Source organism: Rhinolophus sinicus, linkage group LG06 (assembly GCF_036562045.2).
Source record: "Rhinolophus sinicus isolate RSC01 linkage group LG06, ASM3656204v1, whole genome shotgun sequence".
Classification (NCBI taxonomy): Eukaryota; Metazoa; Chordata; class Mammalia; order Chiroptera; family Rhinolophidae; genus Rhinolophus; species Rhinolophus sinicus.
In genome coordinates, this window is record NC_133756.1 from 81988542 (window position 1) to 82005318 (window position 16777).

At 51.7% G+C, this 16777-nt stretch overlaps 1 protein-coding gene across 8 annotated transcripts; it reads left to right on the forward strand.

Annotated features, from left to right (window-relative positions):
- Positions 1–2348: 2348 nt before the first annotated feature.
- FXYD2 (FXYD domain containing ion transport regulator 2) lies at positions 2349–14079 on the forward strand. Of its 8 annotated transcripts, none has more exons than XM_019716191.2 (8): positions 2349–3103; positions 6052–6286; positions 9215–9407; positions 11561–11599; positions 11789–11863; positions 13226–13262; positions 13436–13466; positions 13742–14079. In XM_019716191.2, the coding sequence occupies exons 1-7, from the start codon at positions 3060–3062 to the stop codon at positions 13458–13460; spliced, it is 648 nt and encodes a 215-aa protein (XP_019571750.2). In that variant the 5' UTR covers positions 2349–3059; the 3' UTR covers positions 13461–13466; positions 13742–14079. The 8 variants fall into 8 exon arrangements, with proteins under 8 accessions (XP_019571750.2, XP_019571751.2, XP_019571749.2 ...); XM_019716192.2 differs by having other exon boundaries at positions 2349–2693; XM_019716190.2 differs by lacking the exon at positions 2349–3103 and adding an exon at positions 3143–3312.
- The last annotated feature ends 2698 nt before the right edge of the window (positions 14080–16777 follow it).

Below are 16777 nucleotides of genomic sequence, written 5' to 3' on the forward strand. Positions count from 1 at the left end.
CTGGTGGGATCCTCTAGGCAAGATGGACTCAGAAATTGTCCAACGTGACCTAAGTGTCTAGACCCAAATTGGGACACCTCCCACACCACCCCAATGGATGAGCCTCTTGGAAACTCTCTGCTCTAGCACTGCAGGGCCAGGGAAGAAGAATCCAGAATCCAGGATGGCTGCTTACCATGCATCTTCCTTCTGGACTGGCTCTCCATGCTAACAGGACCATGTCTGTCTACTCAGCCTCTAGACATGTGACTTATATTTGTGATTTGGTCGGATATAGCAAATGTGACTTGGTCTTGGTTGAATAGGAGAGCTGCCTTGCCATGCCATTTCCCAGAAGGGAATGCTGAGTCTCCTGGTCTCAGACAGTGACCTCAGGTGTCCTGCATATTTCACCTGCCAATGACCCCCCTTCCCCTCCCATGAATTCCAATCCAAAGAGTTTGAAGTGTATTTTCATGGAGGTGTTTGTGTTACTTAATCCCACATAAAAACAGGTCAGTCTGCCTTCTGGGCCCCTGAGCTGTGGCCTCCCCACCACTCTGTTTTATTTTGCAGGTTGTGGGTTGGAACTTGCCAAATTGTTCTTGGAAGAGAGTCAGAGGCAGAGTGTAAGCAGCAGAGAGGGTGGGGTTGGTGAGCTGGATGCTAGGCTGAAGCACACCCCAAGGTCACCTGCTCCTTGTCTCCTTCCTCTGTGGGGAAGGCCTGTCCTCCCTGGGATCAAGGCTGGCAGGGGTGGCTGGGCAGACCTCGGGTGGGAGGGCTGTCTAGCTCTGTCTGGTTCACCCCATCTTGTCCCTGGCTGCTTTGCCTCACCCTGGAGAGAGAGAGAGAGAGAGAGAGAGAGAGAGAGAGAGAGAGAGAGAGAGAGAGAGATCAGGTGTGTTTACCTTAGCCAGGGGAGGAGCTTTGGAAATACCTGTCTCCAGGCCACTAAGAGGAAGAACGGTCACCTCTCACCATTAGTGTGATTCATTGCTGTCACAGCTGAACTCCAGGGGGTAGAATCAACCGGCTCAAGCCAACCGGCTACCGATATTATGGAGCCAACCCTGGCCCCGTGCCTGGTTGCACAATAGTGGGACAATAGCCAAGGCCATGATGGCAGAGCAGGTGATGTTGCCATTGGATGTTCTGAAGGTCTTGGGGTGGTAGGTACTGTTGCGGGGTGGGACCCCTACACTGTCCAGAAGAGTGGGTTCCTGCCTCTGAGCCAGGCTTGGAGGCAGCCTGGGGAGCAGAAGGAGTTTCAGGACATTCCCTTGTGTGCCTGTTCTCTCTAGTGTGAGCTTGAGCAGACTCTAGTGTCTTTCTCAATTTCCTTCTCTGCAAAATGAAGTCCTTCCTCGCCATAGGGTAGCTGGGCCACTTAAGCCTCAGTTTCCTCAATTGTACAATATCTTTCCTGTTACCTCACAGGGTCAAAGTGATACAATGGACACAAAACACTTAAGAAATCCTACATGCAGATATGTTATTACTATTTATATTATCATCCATTTTCTTGTCTTCTTTCTTTGATAGGAGCGTTCCCCTTCTGTCTGTTAGGCCAGGGAGCAAGTTTTGACGTGCCCACGTGCCACTGTAGCTTCCTGCTCTGTAAGCTGGGTGTCACAAAACCTGCCTGGCTGAGTTGTTCAGAGGAACGAAGCAGATCGAGGAGGCATGGGGTGTTTGGAACTATTGAGAACCATAAAATAGACGGAATTGTTACTAAGGGAGGGGAGCTGGGCATCACACAGTGAAGGCAAACGTGTAACAGACACATGATCTGAGTCCTCACAGAGGCCAGGTCAGGCTTGGCAATCTGAAATACATGACAAAGACAGTTACAACGCCAAATGCAAGCCTTTAGGGCCACGCCAGCGGCATCCAGAAGGTCATGGAGGAAAGAAAGGGACAGCAGAGGGTGGGCTTGCTCCTGGAGGTCTTTCTGAAGGTGACAGGTGAGCCTGCAGCTGTTTTTCAGAATTAAGAAGGGATGTGGTTACTAGAGGAGAAGGACTGCAGCTGATGAGAAACAGCCTCTGCTCTAGTTTAAGCCTACAAGTGAGTTCTGAGAAAAGTCAAGAATGCATTTTTCTCCAGGGTATTCACTGTGGGAGAGGTGGGTCAAACGGGTTTGCCCTTGCCACCGGCAGTTGAAACAGAAGAAAACGTCTCCATTCCCTGCCTGCTCAGGGAGCAGAAAGGCCTCAGTGACCTTGACTCTTAGAGTACATTGCCCTTTGGCAGCTCCCAGGACCTGTGTGCCCTTGGCTCAGCCATCTTGAAGCCAACACTTAAGGAATGGACCCTCCAGGGCCCACCTCCTCCCACGCCCGCCTTATAAGACCCCAGTGACCCTGGCATCTGTGGCCATAGCAGGAGACAGGAGCCAGCACTCGCTGTGGTTTAAGATCTCTGGGCAGCACAGATGGGGCCTGGGAGCTGCCACCTTCCCTGCAGAGTGGCCATGCAGCTGAGGACCAACCCAAGCTAGGAATCAGGGCTTTTGAGGGGTTTCTGGCTTCTTTCCAGCTGTGAGCCAATAGCAAGAAGATTGACTGGGGACTTGAAGTCCAAGGCCGTGGGCTCTGCACCTGAGGGCTGGCGGACCTGGAAATTCCCATCTTGGGGAGGCTGGCAGTGAGGGCTTTCGCCTTGTTGCTGGTTTTTGAGAACCAGGCAGACAGAGCTCAGCTGATGTTCCGGCAAGTAACCTCTCTACCCCACCAACTCAAAAATGACCACCCAGACTGCTGCTCTGAGACTGAAGAGTCAGAAGACAAATGGAGGCCTGCTTGGGGAAGAGAGGGGACACTGAGGCATGGCAACTGAGGACACTGTCCCACGGGCCATGACAGTGCTGAAAGAGGGATCCGGGAGTTGGGGAGTGTGGCTAACAGGCCCTCTTTGGCCCCAGCCAGGAAAAATCGAACAAAGGGAGGGGTTGGGGGGACTTTTGCTTGCCCTGTAGCTTTTCTGGGATGGCAGAATAGCATTCTTATCCCATTTTGCCCTGTATCGTGGGAAAGCCTGGAAGAACAAGTGGGGCCAGACACCAGCAGGGAACAACCATGCTCCATGTGTCCAGGGAAGAAAGGAAGATTGGGGATGCCAGGTGGGTGGTAGACGGCAGAGATCGTGCGGAGGGTCAGGGAGGGGAAGGTGCTCTGGGAACTTGCTTAGAGCCAAGGGAAGGGATTATGGTGAGTGTCCTTGTCTCCTGGAAGGCCAGCTTGGGGTGGGGATAATGAAGCTGGCAGTTATTAGGACCTTCTTCGGCCATGCATTTTACCTCCATCATCTCAATTCCTACAACTCTGCAAGGTATGTGCTATCATCCCATTTTATGGATAGGAGGAGACCCAGAGGGAGACCTTCCAAGGATCATACAGTCCGTAGTGAAGAGTCAGGATGTAAAGGGATTTAAGTGTGAGTGCGTGTGGCCCCTGCATGCAGAAACTCATGAGAGGAGAGGCTCTCCTGGGCTTCTCTCTGGGGGATCATGGGTCACAGGTTGAAGGAATCAGGGCCTCCTTGGAGGAGAGTAGAGTGTCTCTGAGAGAGAGGTTTCTTATCCCCAGTGTCAGCCAGGACCTCATTACCTCCGTCAGCTGGGGTGTGGGGACAAGGAAGAAGTGTGAGGAAGGACATGGGTGTGAGTGAAGTGAAAACGGTGACACCTCCTGGGCTCTTAATGCTTGGACTTCTCTAGAAAGGACAAATGAACACTTTAATGAAATTTGCCACGGGGCTCCTGGTGAAGCCTTAGGGTGGGGGTGGGGAGTGTGAGGAGAGGGGAAAGAATGTGGAATTCCCCCAAAAAGGACTCTGGGGGAGCGGTCAGCAGCTACTGACCACCTGCTGTCTCTCTGTGGGGGAAAACTAGGTCTTACTACATGTTATAGCGCAGATGACTTCACGGGAAGAGGCTGCATTAGGCAAGTTTTGAGTCTGTCTGTGCCATTGGTGAAATTATTTTACCTCTGGGACTTATTCATTTATTTAACAAAATTTGGGGGTCCACCAAGTGCCTGGCTTTATTGTAGGCACTGGAAGTCTAGTAATAAACACAACAAACAAAAATCCTTGATCTCCTGGAGCTTAAATTTTAGTCGAAAGAGAGACAAGAAACAAGATAAGGAAAACATATGACTTATCAGATATAGTAAGTGCTACCAAAAAAAAAAAAAAAAAGAGAAAAAAGCTAAGAAGATTTGAAATGTTGCATAAAGTGGGTGTGAAAATTACAGACTGGGATGCCAGGAGGGTTTTCTGAGTCAGCCTGTGAAGAAGGACCTGAGCAAGATCAGGCAGGGTGCTCTCTGAAGGAAGAGTGTTCAGAAAGAGGGAACAGCTAGCGCAAAAGTTCTGAAGCAGAGCGTGCCGGGAGGGTTAGAGGACTTTCAAGGAGACCAGCATGGCGGAAGTGCATAGAAGGGGCAGGGAAGTTGGAGACAAGGTCATAGAGGTCACTGGGGACTTAGGCTTATACTCTGAGCCCTTGGAGAGTTTGAACAGGAAACTGAACCCAGGGTAAAGTGAGTGGGTTGGGTGGGATGACCTTGGAGGCCCTTTCCAGTTAGTCAGTCTAGGTCTCCATTTAGGATTGAGCCACCTTCGTGCACAGCATTAAGGTCTGGCAGGGAACGTAGAGTATGTATGTGTGTGTGTGGTTGGAGGGGTGGAGGGTTCTGGCTGAGATATCCATTTTTTTAGACCACTGATGTGTTTGGACCAAGTAACCTTTAAAGCCCCATGTAAGCCTGAAATTTTTAAACCTCTCAAAGTGCCCGGCTTGGGGAATTTCCACTCGGCAGCTTTGTGCCACCTGAGCGTGCAAGTTGCTACTTGGGAACATGTCACAAGGTTTGGTTGCGTGATCAGCTTGGCCCCTGGCGGGTTTGCCCCTGTCTTGCAGGGTGGTGGGGAAAGCAGCAAGTAGCTTGGAGTCAGGGCAGCCTGACCTGGGCCCCCAGGACAGACGTCAGCCCAACCAGGTAGAGCCCTTCCAGGCCTGTATCTGGAGGGACTTTATCTGAGGCTGCTCTCTGTGGGCACCATTAGTCGTCCCTTCAGGGCAGGAAGTGTAGCTGAGGAGGGACAGAGAGCTGAGTTGTCACTGTGATCAGAGGCTGCGGCCAGAACACTGTTTTTCAGAATCTGTGCTGGGGTGGCCAAGCAGGGAGGCCCACAAGGAACCTGAGGGAAATCCTGTGGTCCCAAGTGAGCCACACAGAAATGCTTGTGACGGCCTTGCTCTGAGCTCTCAGAGGCGTCAGTAGCCAGGGAACAGGGACAAGGCTGAGCCAACGTAGGGGCCGCCCTGTGTTCCCGCTCTTGGCTCCTGACTCCAGCTGGGAGTCAGGCGCTCCACACCTGCCCTGAGACTAGAAGTGCTGTCTTCAGGCCGTTCCCTTCTGGCACCAACCTGTAGCCCTCAGAGGCCGCATTAGTAATTCTGCTGGGCTGCAGCTCTGACATCATAACTTGTGGCAAGTCACTGGGGACTAAGTGAGGATCCCCAGGCTGAGCAAGGGCAGGCTACCATGGGAGCAGCCCCACACCGGCCTTCAGCCACTCCCCATCTTTGCCCTACTGGAGAATAACACAGGAGGCTGCAGTTTGTGCCTCAGGCCCCAGGGCCATGCCCTGAAAATCACCTCCTCTGCCCCCAACCTAGCGCAGCTTCCAAAGGGCTGCTGCTATTCTGTCTAGTCTCAGGGGACTCCTAGCTACAGAACAGGGCCAGGGATAGGATATATCAGGGCGAAGGCCCAACTGGGCTGGAGAAATGAGGTTCAGGAAAGGCTCAGGGGGACCCACAAATGCCCCTGAGCGTCTTCCTCAGCTGTCATCAATCAGACCAGGGCTGGGCAGAGAGCAGGGGCTATGCTTCTACTGGCTCCGGCCTCTGCCAGTGTCCTCCTGGGTCCTGGTAACCTTTGCAGGCTTCCTGGGCTGCCTGGAGGGTGCTGGATATGATACCTCTGCCCTGGGGGTACAGGGACCAGGGTGGGGGCTGCTGTTTGCTTTGCAGTGGCTCACAGCTTCCCCCTTCCTCAGATGCCATCCCTCACATGAAACCCTGCCTTCAGCCTGCCCAGGGAGGCAGGCACAAGGTGAAGGCTCGCTCGCCAACCCCTCCTCCCTGCCTTTGTTCTTTCCTGCACCGTGGACTTGGCTGAGGTGTGAAGCGAGGGAGTGCCACTCTTTCCATCCAGGCCCTTGGCAACTGGCAGTTCACAACTCTCTTCCACTGAGGACACAGCCAGCAACTCCATGGACAGGTGGTACCTGGGTGAGTCCCCTGAACTCCATCCCTCCCACCTTCTCAGACTCTGACACAGGTATCCACCCCGTAACTTTCAAGTGCACCCACCAGGCCCCAGAAATGCAGGAACAGCAGAAACAAGAAAGAGCAGGATTTCCAAACAAGGACAGCTCAGTACGGAATCCTGGGCATGCTGTGATCCGTGCTCTGAGCGTGTCTGAGCTGCAAGAGCTGGCAAGACAGGTTGTCCAACAGACTCCTTTGCTGTCTGTCTGTCTGTCTACCCATCTGTCTATCTGCAGGAACTCCGAAGCCAGATTGCTGTGTTCAATTCTTGGTTTCTCTATTGCCTAGCTGCCTGACTTCTGGCAAGTTATTTAAATTCTCTGTGCCTGAGTTTCTTCACCTATAACATGGGGATGATAATAATGTCTTCATTACCTCAAAAAGTTGTGATGATTAAATGAGCTAATTTTTGTAAAGTGTTTAGAACAGTGCCTTGCACATAGAATTAAAAAATGCAGCTATCAACTTGCTTTCCCTACTCCTCTTTTTGTCTATCTATATCTATACCTGTATCGATATCTATCTATCTATCTATCTATCTATCTATCTATCTATCTATCTATCTATCTATCTATCTTTCCACCTATTTTTATGTCCCTTATTATTCCAGAAAGACTCCATGGTGGCTTACAAAGATAGACAAAATACACTGAGATGCCAAAAGGATATACGAGATCAGATAATTAAGTTCCCGAACTCAGAGATATTGCTGAATATCACTACGGTCACCTTCGAAGTACTCCCCTTGGGAAGCTATGCACCAACGCCAGTACCTACTCCACCTTTCAAAACAATTTTGGAACTCTTTTTCTGGAATGGCCATCAGAGCTGTCATCGTATTACCCTTGATGTCCAGAATGTCGTCACAATGTCTTCCTTTCAATATTTCCTTTATCTTCGGGTAAAGAAAGAAGTCATTGGGGGCCAGATCATGTGAGTAGGGAGGGTGTTCCAATACAGTTATTTGTTTACTAAATAACTGAGGGGCTAAAAACTCCCTCACAGACAATGCCCTGTGAGCTGGCACATTGTCATGATGCAAGAACCATGAATTGCTGGCAAACAGTTCAGGTTGTCTAACTTTTTCACGCAGCCTTTTCAGCACTTCCAAATAGTAAACTTGGTTAACTGTTTGTCCAGTTGGTACAAATTCATAATGACTAATCCCTTTGATATAAAATAAAAAAGTTAGCAACATTGTTGCAACAAGTTCCCTAATGTAATTGTCAGACCTTGTATAATAAGGGGCACCAGTGCCTTATGTAAAGTGAGGCAGTATCTTCCAGAGCACAGCCTTGGGGGGCCTGGATTTCTAGCCCTGGTTCTGTCACTAACTGGGTGTTTCACACAAGTCCCTCAACCTTCCTACCTTCAGTCTTCCTGCTGTGCTCAGTGGGGATCATGGCACTGCCCCGGCCACTTTCAGGGCTCATTTTGGGGAGCATAGGATCAGCCTCAGTTTCTTTATCTGTAGAATGGTGCAAACCTGAATTCAGTGGCACAGTACATGCAGAGTGTGACATGTGGTCGCCTCCGACTCCTCATTAGCTCTGTTGTAATATTTTCCTGAATATTTATCACTTGACTTTGAAATCAGAAGAGAGCTGAATGCGTGTCACAGCTCCTAGTCTGCAGGGCTGTACATCCTCTCTTTCCATCTTGCCCCCAGGCTCACTTTCATTGGAGGGCTTTTCTGTGTCCAACAGCTAATGCTCAACAAAAGGTTAATAATGCCTACTATTTCTCCAGTCAACACAAATATCATAGTAACAGTAATGACATTTATTGTGTACCAAGCCCCATACCATGCTCTGTGTGTGCATTATCTCATTTTCTCCTCACAGCCACCCTGTGAGGTGAGGAACAGTCCCACTTTACGATGAGGAGACTGAGACACAGACAGCTTAAGTCACTTGACAGAGGCCATTTACTTAGCAAGTGGAGGAGCCAGGAAGTGAATTCAAACCTTGACTCCTGCCACTGCTCAAGGAGGGTTAATAGATGGATTCATTCCCTTTGGAATGACTAACCCACCCCTGGTCGACATTGACAACTGGCTACTATTGAGCACCAGCTTCATTTGGAGGCCAATTCAATTGACTAGAACTCAGCTAGGAATCTGAGCACCCACAGAGTACCCAGCGCCGGGATCCCTGCATTAAAGGAGGCCACAGTGGAGTGGGGAGGTAGCCTCAGAGGTGTAGGAAAGCACCTGGCTCCTATAGCTGAAGTCTGGCTGTCAGTCCATTTTGCTTCTGACTGGCTGTGTGACTTTGTACCAGAGCCCTGCCCTCTCTGTGCCATGGATGCCTCATCTGTAAAATGAGGAAAATAAGATAAGTACAAGGAAATAACAGTCAGGAAAGTGCTTTGTAAATCGTAAATGCAGGGCATTCTCCCTGTGGTAAAGCTCAGCCCCTTCTTGAAGAGCCTCCAAGGCAACATAGGAAACTGGCATGCAAACAACAAGAGCGCCATGCTAACTGAAGCAAGCCCGTCATGTTTGTAGAATAGGTGGAAAGTGCCAGAAGCGGCAGGGAAAAAGAAATTAGTTAGGGATGACTGGAGTCTTTCTGACTGAGGTGTGAGCTGCTAGATACATCTCGATGGATGAAGAAGATAACAGAGGAAAGGGCATTCCAGGGCAGCAGAGGCCAGGAGGTGTGACTATTCATGGTGGGCTCAGGGTGGGCTGTGAGGTGGGAGGGGCCAGGCAGCTCGGGACCAGCCCAGGGAAGCCTTGAGTACCAGGTAAGAAACACCAGCTGACAGAGTAATCTCTGCAGTGATTGGTGAGGTGGACAGCTGCTGGGGTTTGGGCCTCTGTGAGACCCTGATGTATAGTATACACTGAATATATTTTGAAACTCCCGCTTCCCATTGCCACAGCCCCAGCCGTGGCTTCTCCAGCTGGTGGAAGAACAGCACGGCTTGCGGACTGTCACTGGCCCTCCTCTTTGGAAATTTCCTTTGGGAGGGTTTGGAATTCAGCCAGCTCCTGCCTGCCCCTGTCTGCCTGCGCACCTCCTCACACCTCAGCAGGAGCCCCTTCGTCCACACCAGGGCTTTTCTTGTGACCAGGGTAAATATTACCTGACACTGTTAATGTTTAATGCCCCCACCTCATCCCTGGCCACCCCACGGCCGGGCACTCTCCCTGAACCAGAGGCAGCAGGAGAAAGGCAGTGGAGACGAGCACAGTCTGCTAGGGCGATGGCAGGGTGGTCGACGGATGATGGTGAGTGTGTGTGAATGTGCCTGCAATAGCGGGTGGCCTCTGCTTGGACCACCTTGGAGGGGTAAGCTGGACCCCATTCTGCTGTCTCCTGGTACCCCTGCCTTCCAGAGTGCTCAACACCCTTCCGTCATTCTGGGCCAGCTGCCTAAGAAAATTTGCTTTTACAAAAGGATCCTGCCTTAATTCCAAAGAAATCCACCTTGAATAGCAGAAGCTCGGGCACCAAGTAGGAGCCAGTTTGCGACTGAGGGGTGAGCTTCCAGCTTGGCTTTCAGGCATGAGCCTGTCCTGATTCAGTGTCTCTTTCTGGATTATCTATGCTCACAGTAGGAGGAGGACAGGCTCAGGCTGGGGAAGGAGCTGGTCACTCTGGTCGGCCTTCTCAGGCTGGCTTGGGGTGAGAGCCCCCAAACACATAGCATATTCCCAGAAGGATTTCTGCGATGGGGGGTGATTCAGGCCTAGAGGCCAATAGGGGACTCTATTAACTGCGGGGCTTTGAGCCAGATTTAGAAAAGGGGAGAGCTTTGGGTGAGGACAGGCTCATCAAATGGCTCAGGAAGAGGTGGTCAAGCAGAAGACGGTTTTCTGGTGTGGTGAGGGAGCTGTGGGTCTAGTCGTGGCTCTGATACTAACTCCCCATATGACCTTGACCAAGACTTGAACTGATCTGGTGAGACAACCTTGAAGGTCTTCCATGTGGGACAGGCACCTGGGTCTCCATAGCCTCCCCTTGGCCTCTGGCCCTTCAGGCCCAGGCGCTGACCCCTCCTAGCCTGTTTGCTCCTGGCCTAGGGAGCTTGCCGCTGAGACAGCTGGGCTCATCAGGCCTTGTGGTCTCCCATTGCCCAGAGCACAGTTCAGCACAGCCTGGGAGGTGCCAGCTTGCACATTCCTTTCACCTTGGGCACTGCTCCCCTAGTGCCAAGAAGGGTTTCAAACAGGGCAGGAAAGAGGGGCCACCTTCAGCTGAGGCAGAAAAGCTCTGGCCAGACTATCCTCCAGCTGCCCAAGGGCAAGTGTGCTCAGTTTACAGGGCTGGAGGGCAGAGCTGTGACATCTGCCAGCTGCTAAGCAGCTCCACATCAGGGTGAGAAAAGCCACAGGAGGCAGGGGACTGGACCAGATGACCTGACCTTGGAAGTCTCCTTCCTTGTGACCGTGAGAGGCAGCATAACAAAGGGATTAAGTATCTAAATTCTTAGCAACCCATTGTCTGGGTTCATATCCCAGCTCTACCCTTTACTAGTTGTGTAACTGTGGGTGAGTTACTTAACCCCTCTGTGCCTCCATTTTCTCATGGATTATACGGGAATAATGTTAATGCCTCATAAGGTTGCTATGAGAGTTGAATAAGTGAATGCTTTGTTAGCCTTAGCTTGGCATGTTGTAAGTATGATAATTAACGTTTCTTATATAAATCTGCTTCCCCCAGAGGATAGCAACATAAGAGAGAAGAATCTAGAAAACTGGTTCAAGACCCAGTTCTGCCTCCAACTTTCCTTGGGACTTTGGACAAATCTCCAAACTGGGCCTCAGTTTCCTCCTTCTTCTGTTCATCCATTCATTTATCTCATAAATATTTGCTAAGCCCCTTGCAGTTGGTTAGTCATATGGGGGAGGCTGCTGGTGAGTCTAATGGGAGATGTCTTTTTCGGCCTTTTCTGAATTTTGTATAATGCGAGGGGAGGAAAGAACCAACCCCTCCCAGAGTTGCCAGAGGCCCACAGGCAGCATGGCTTTCTGCTTTGGATGCTTAGTATTTGGTCTCAAGTTGACTGTGTCTGAAGAAGCCTAGGGCAGATACCCCCAATGGCAGTGGCTTTTGCCGACCCACCAACCTCCTCTTCCAGGGGTCTCTCTTTAACAGCCTCTTCTTGCCCACTTGGACCCTGGGAGGTGCTGGGATAAGAAGGACAGAGTTCTACTGTTTCTGTGGCTAGAACACCCTGCTGTCTGTGACTTGTCCCTCACCCCATCTTTGGCTCTCTCCTCAGGTGGTAACGCCAAGGGGGATGTGGACCCATTCTACTATGGTAAGCCTGGCGGGCCCCTCCTCCCACCTTTCCTGAGCCTGTCTCCCTGTGCCCCCAGTTGGTTCCTAGCCTCTCCCAGCCCTGGATCATGTGCCCCCCTCGTCCTGTTTTCATGGGGCTGCTGCCAGTGTGGGCTGTGGGGAGGGGTGCCTGATGACCCATCTCACCTCCTTGCCCTCTCCTCCTCAGACTATGAGACTGTCCGCAATGGGGGCCTGATCTTCGCTGGCTTGGCCTTCGTCGTGGGGCTCATCATCATCCTCAGTAAGTGGGGCAGGTCTCATGTTGGAAGAGGGGTGCTGGATGGGTGCTCATCTCTTCCCAAGGCTGCTGGGCACACTGGCTTCCCAGGTGCCCTCTCACCCCTTTTCCAGGTCTTGTAAGTGAGGAGTGAGTCGCTCTGCTCCCCTCCCCTCCCCCATGCCGGATATGGGAACTGAGGGATACACTGATGGAGAGAGGCAGCTTGGGGTATTTCCCTACTTGGTCCTTGCACCACACAGAGGAGGTTCCCTGTTTCTCACATGTGCCCTCCAGTAGACCTGAGAGGAGCTGCCAAGATGTGGGGGCTGGCTCCCTTTGACCCTGGGAATCTTCAGTATAAATGGGTGGGGGGTCAAATTAGGGGAGGGAACTAACCTCTACTGGACACCCCACTCCCTCAGATCTGGGTACTTTCTTGGCTTAAGCTAAAGCTCAGCCCATTTAATCCTCTCAGCAACACTCAGGGATGGCCATAACTGTCACCATTTTCCAGATGAAAAATCAGACCCACTCTGAGAGGTACAGCAACTTGCTCAAATTTCCACAGCCAATCAGAAGCAGAGTCCGTTCAGCAGAACTCAGGGGTGTTCATCCTGCACTCTATTCTCCACCTGCTGCTGCAAAGCAAGTGTAGCTGGGAGCCAGCGGTCTTAGGCCCTGCTGTTAGTTTAGTGTGGACCGCCAACTCCCTGGGCCTCAGTTTGCTCATCTGTTAAATAGGGATGATCCCATTTGCCTCATTGGTTATGGCTAGCATGGCAGCCAAGAAAACACTTAGAGGGATCCAGTGTAGGCATGGTGTGTTGTGGGGGGATAGAAGGGTCCTTGTATATCCCCCAGCCCCAGCAGGTACACAGCAGGAGCTTAATAAATGCTTACATGTTTAAATCTACAGACATGTTTGGTCCCCCCAGTTCTCCTGGAAGCTCCTTCAGGGAGGTGCTGTGTAGCAGTTGAGAACATAGGCGTGGAGGCAGACGGGGCTGAGCAGGATTCAGGGCTCTGGACTTATTGCCTTCCTTCTTCAAGAGCTTATTGAGCAGCTACTACGTGCCCAGCACTGTGCAGGGTGCCCAGGCGTGGCTGCCACTCTCAGTGGTGAGGATCGCAGTCCTTTGAAGTTCCACCTTGCAGTCAATGTTTATTGACCAACTGACTGACTTGGGCTCCTGAATGCATATGGCCCAGCCCTATATACAGAGAAACACAGTCAACTGCGGCCTCCAAGCCACACTCCAGGATCTCCGTGTGGTGCTGGCAGGAGGTAGGGAGGAGAGACTACAGAGCTGAGTTCTCCAGGGCACAGAAGTTCTCTTTGGAAGTGAGAGGTCAATGAAAACTAACCTCCTTTCTCTCTTCAAGGCAAAAAACTTCGCTGTGGGGGCAAGAAGAAGCATCGGTGAGTGCCTTTCTAGTGTAACTGACGGAGGTGGGTGGGGCAGGGGAAAGGAGGGGCAAGCTGAGGATTTTGGTCTCTGAGGCCTGTGAGAAGTGGTCCCCAACCTCAGGGACCCTAGACTGACCACGTCCCCTATTGTCCTCTTACCTGTCTTTTTTCCTTTCCCATCTCAGGTCAGTCAGTCAAGATGAGCTATGATGACAGGTACGTTTGGGAGGGGTGCAGCCAGAAATGGTTGTGGAGAAATAAGGAAGAACTCGTGACTGCGCCCGGAAGAATTTTAGGGTCTTCCGTTTATCAGCCAGACATTCTGTCACCCATCCTGTGTTTTTAAATGATGGCCAAGTGTCTGGTGTGGTATGTGTGGCCAAAGGGAGGCTATAGAGATGGCCCAGAGAAAGGTAAGATGAATAAGGAATGAAATGAAAATCCCCACCTGTACCCTGATCACAACCCAAATCCTGCCTTTGTCTTTTCAGAGTCAGCTGTGCTCACTACTGCACTGGGGCCGGCTGAGGAGCCTTCCCTGAACTGCAGACCTTTGTCCCCAGCACTGCCAGGCCCTCAGGCTGAAGGAAGCACCAGGCTTCACGTGACCCCTGGGTGGGCATCACCTCCTTCCACCCCATACCACCTCTTTCTGATAATAAAGCTGGCCTGAGACATGGCTCCATCCATGGCCTGCCTCCCTCCCTCCCTCTCTCCTGTAACTACCATTACCCACTCCTCCAAGTAGGAGTACAATGCAGCCTGGTCTCCTGTTTTTCCATGAATTGCCCAGGTGCCCATGACTATTAAAGCCAGTTCAGTATCATCATCTGTAGGCCTCTCTTGTTCCCCACCCCCCACCCCTGAATTGCCAGGAGCTCCTGAACAGAGGACTCAGCTTGTCTTCTAAACACCAGGCAGAGAGAAAGCTGGGAGTCCGAAGGTCACAGGTTCAAAGCTATTGGGTCTGTTGGGTGCTGCTTGGGCATCTGTCCAGACCTTGAGTGCTGCTGTTGGAGCTGCCCTCCTGGAAGTTGGTGTGGATAGGCCTGGGCTGCCAAAGCTGTAGCAGTTGGTGGTCACGTTATGTACTCTGCCATCTCCCCAAGTGCACCAGCGTGCCTGGATGGGCGGTCAGGGTGCAGGCTTCAGCATATGCTCTCTCCCTGCCCACCTCCTTGACCCTGGTGCTAAGCTCAGGCCATCCTCTTTCTACTCTTGGGGCTAGGGGACCTCAGCTAGACCTATTCTCATCCATGTATTTGGGCACTGGCTTGGTTCATCCCAGGGCCAGGGGCCAGGGAGTGAGGGTGGGCCCTTGTTACCATTCCTCCCAGTCTTCTGTCCATTCCGGCAGGCTCCCACCCAGGGAACCTCAGCTCAAGACGGTATCAGCCTGGCTCTCCAAGAGGCTGTGCTTGACTGCTGATGTCTGTGGCCCCCTGGGAGCAGAGCATGCTCCGTCCACTAGTTTCTGCCCTCCCCTTCCCTCCCAGGAGGCGGGATGGGCTGGTGTGATCATGGCACCATCTAGTGTCTGGTTTCCTTATCTGGGTGTGCAGGCCTCCGAAGTGTGTGTGTGTGTGTGTGTGTGTGTGTGTGTGTGTGTGTGTATGTGTGGTGGTGGGCGGGGGGGAGGGGGGCGTGGAGAAGTGGCAGGGAACGAACCCGAGACAGCAGCAAGTTGGTGGAGTTTAAAATGAACAGGGTGTGTTTGGGGGACAGAGGCAGAGTAAGCCACCGTTCTGCTTGAGAATTGAACTTTTTGTCGTAATCCACTGCACCCAGGCCCTGAAGACCACCAACCCTGACAGAATCACAGAAGACGTGAGCACAGAAAGTCCTTAGAGGACAAAATAGACAGTCCTAATTTTTCAGAATGTGCTCTGAATGTGGGCTCATTGATGAAGGAAAGAATGTGACAGGCCAAACCCCTAAATAGAACTCAGTATTTCCGCACACGAGATGGGGCACACAGTTGGGCCGTCCACAACGGTGAGACATGTACAGGAAGGGGGCAGGTCCAGCTAGGGGGCGCTTTTGGGAGCTCCTGAAGCTTTTCGGATATAGCAGTCAATGGAAACTGGAAGAGGGGGTACTCCAGGCCTGTGGCCCACCTAGGGAAAAGTGAGAGCAGTGGAGAGGAATCAACTTCTAAAATGTTCTATATACAGGCTCTGAGCCTGCCAACGCAGACGGGGAATTCCAGCTGCTCTGGAGGGGAAATGGTCCTGGGTGAGTCACTTCCCCTCTCTGCCTCTGCCACAAGCCCTCCAATTCCATGAAACGTGAGGCTCCATCGGGTCCCAGGTTATCTATCTGGAGAACCTGGGGTGCTATTCAAACCAGCAGATACCCAGCCTCCTCTAGGCCTAGTAATTATCAATTTTGAGATGCGCGCATGCAAGCTGATGCTTACCTAGCTCCCATGTGACTCTGGAGAGTAGCCAGTGCTGAGAACCATGGATCCTGGTGGTGTTCTGAGGTCTGTGACTTCCCTGCCCTTCTGATCACTTCCCCTTCCCTTTCCATGCAGGTCACAGGGACTGGGAGCTACTGCACTTTCATTTCACTTTGGGATTTTCCACAAGTCATACACAAATTGAGTCACAAAGAACAACCAAGCCTGAGAAGTGATTGAGTTACTCTTAATCACATAACAGCAACAAAAATAGTCTTAATATGAGGGCATGCAATTCCCATTATTATCACCAGAGGGAGTGTGTGTCTTACTATGAATCCTTTTTAAATTTGTGTTTCTTGTTTTCAACACAGTCTTGGAGGTCTTCCAGGTGCCCTGGTTTCCTGGGAAAGTGCCGAGCTCTTCTCTTTCTGCTTGCATACCCCTCAGGTTTATCACTGCCCTACTCTGGGGTAATTCTTGGCTGTGTGGTCTTGACCCTTACTCCCGCTGGAAGGTAGAGGCCATATGTGATCTGCATACCTTCCCCAGTGCTTGGGGAGCAATGAAGCCTCTACCCCCATAGTTTGAGTTAATTGACATCATGAGCAAGACCCTGAGAGGGCCGGAGACATTATACAGGGACGTTTGTGTGGTGGCAAGGGAAAGAGGTCGGTTGACTGAATGGTTCTTCTCAACCCTAGCAGCAGAGATTCTGTTTTAATTGATGGGGAATTAGTGTTTTTTAAACCTCTCCAGGTGAATTTAATGTGGAGCCAGAGTTGAAAGTCACTGGCCTCGTAGTAGGTGGGCATGCCCGGTGCTGGGGGGTGAGGAGAGTGGCAGGTAGGGGGAACAGATGTGGGGTGGAGACTCACGGGGCCCCAGAAAGACTTGACCAGCTTCGCAGTCTGGGGAAAGAGGTGGACAGCACTGCTTTGCCCCAGCTGTGTTCTTACACCAGCTCCCTCTCCCTCTGGAGAGTGTTTTCTGCACACCAAAGGCACATATTGGCCTTGGATGCTGGGGCCATGGGGTCTTCCTCTGAGCCTGCTGTGCCCTGGTCTTTTCTCACAGCCATGAACAGGAGGAGCAGGGTACAAGATACAAGGTGGGCAGGAGTATT

Bases quoted from the DNA above. Each gene is read 5' to 3' on its own strand.
- FXYD2 (XM_074335412.1), top strand. From the start codon at position 5,780: ATGAGGTTCAGGAAAGGCTCAGGGGGACCCACAAATGCCCCTGAGCGT. The intron at 11,600-11,788 runs GTAAGCCTGGCG...TCTCCTCCTCAG, and splicing joins TGTGGACCCATTCTACTATG to ACTATGAGACTGTCCGCAAT. The intron at 11,864-12,758 runs GTAAGTGGGGCA...TTAAATCTACAG, and splicing joins GGGGCTCATCATCATCCTCA to ACATGTTTGGTCCCCCCAGT.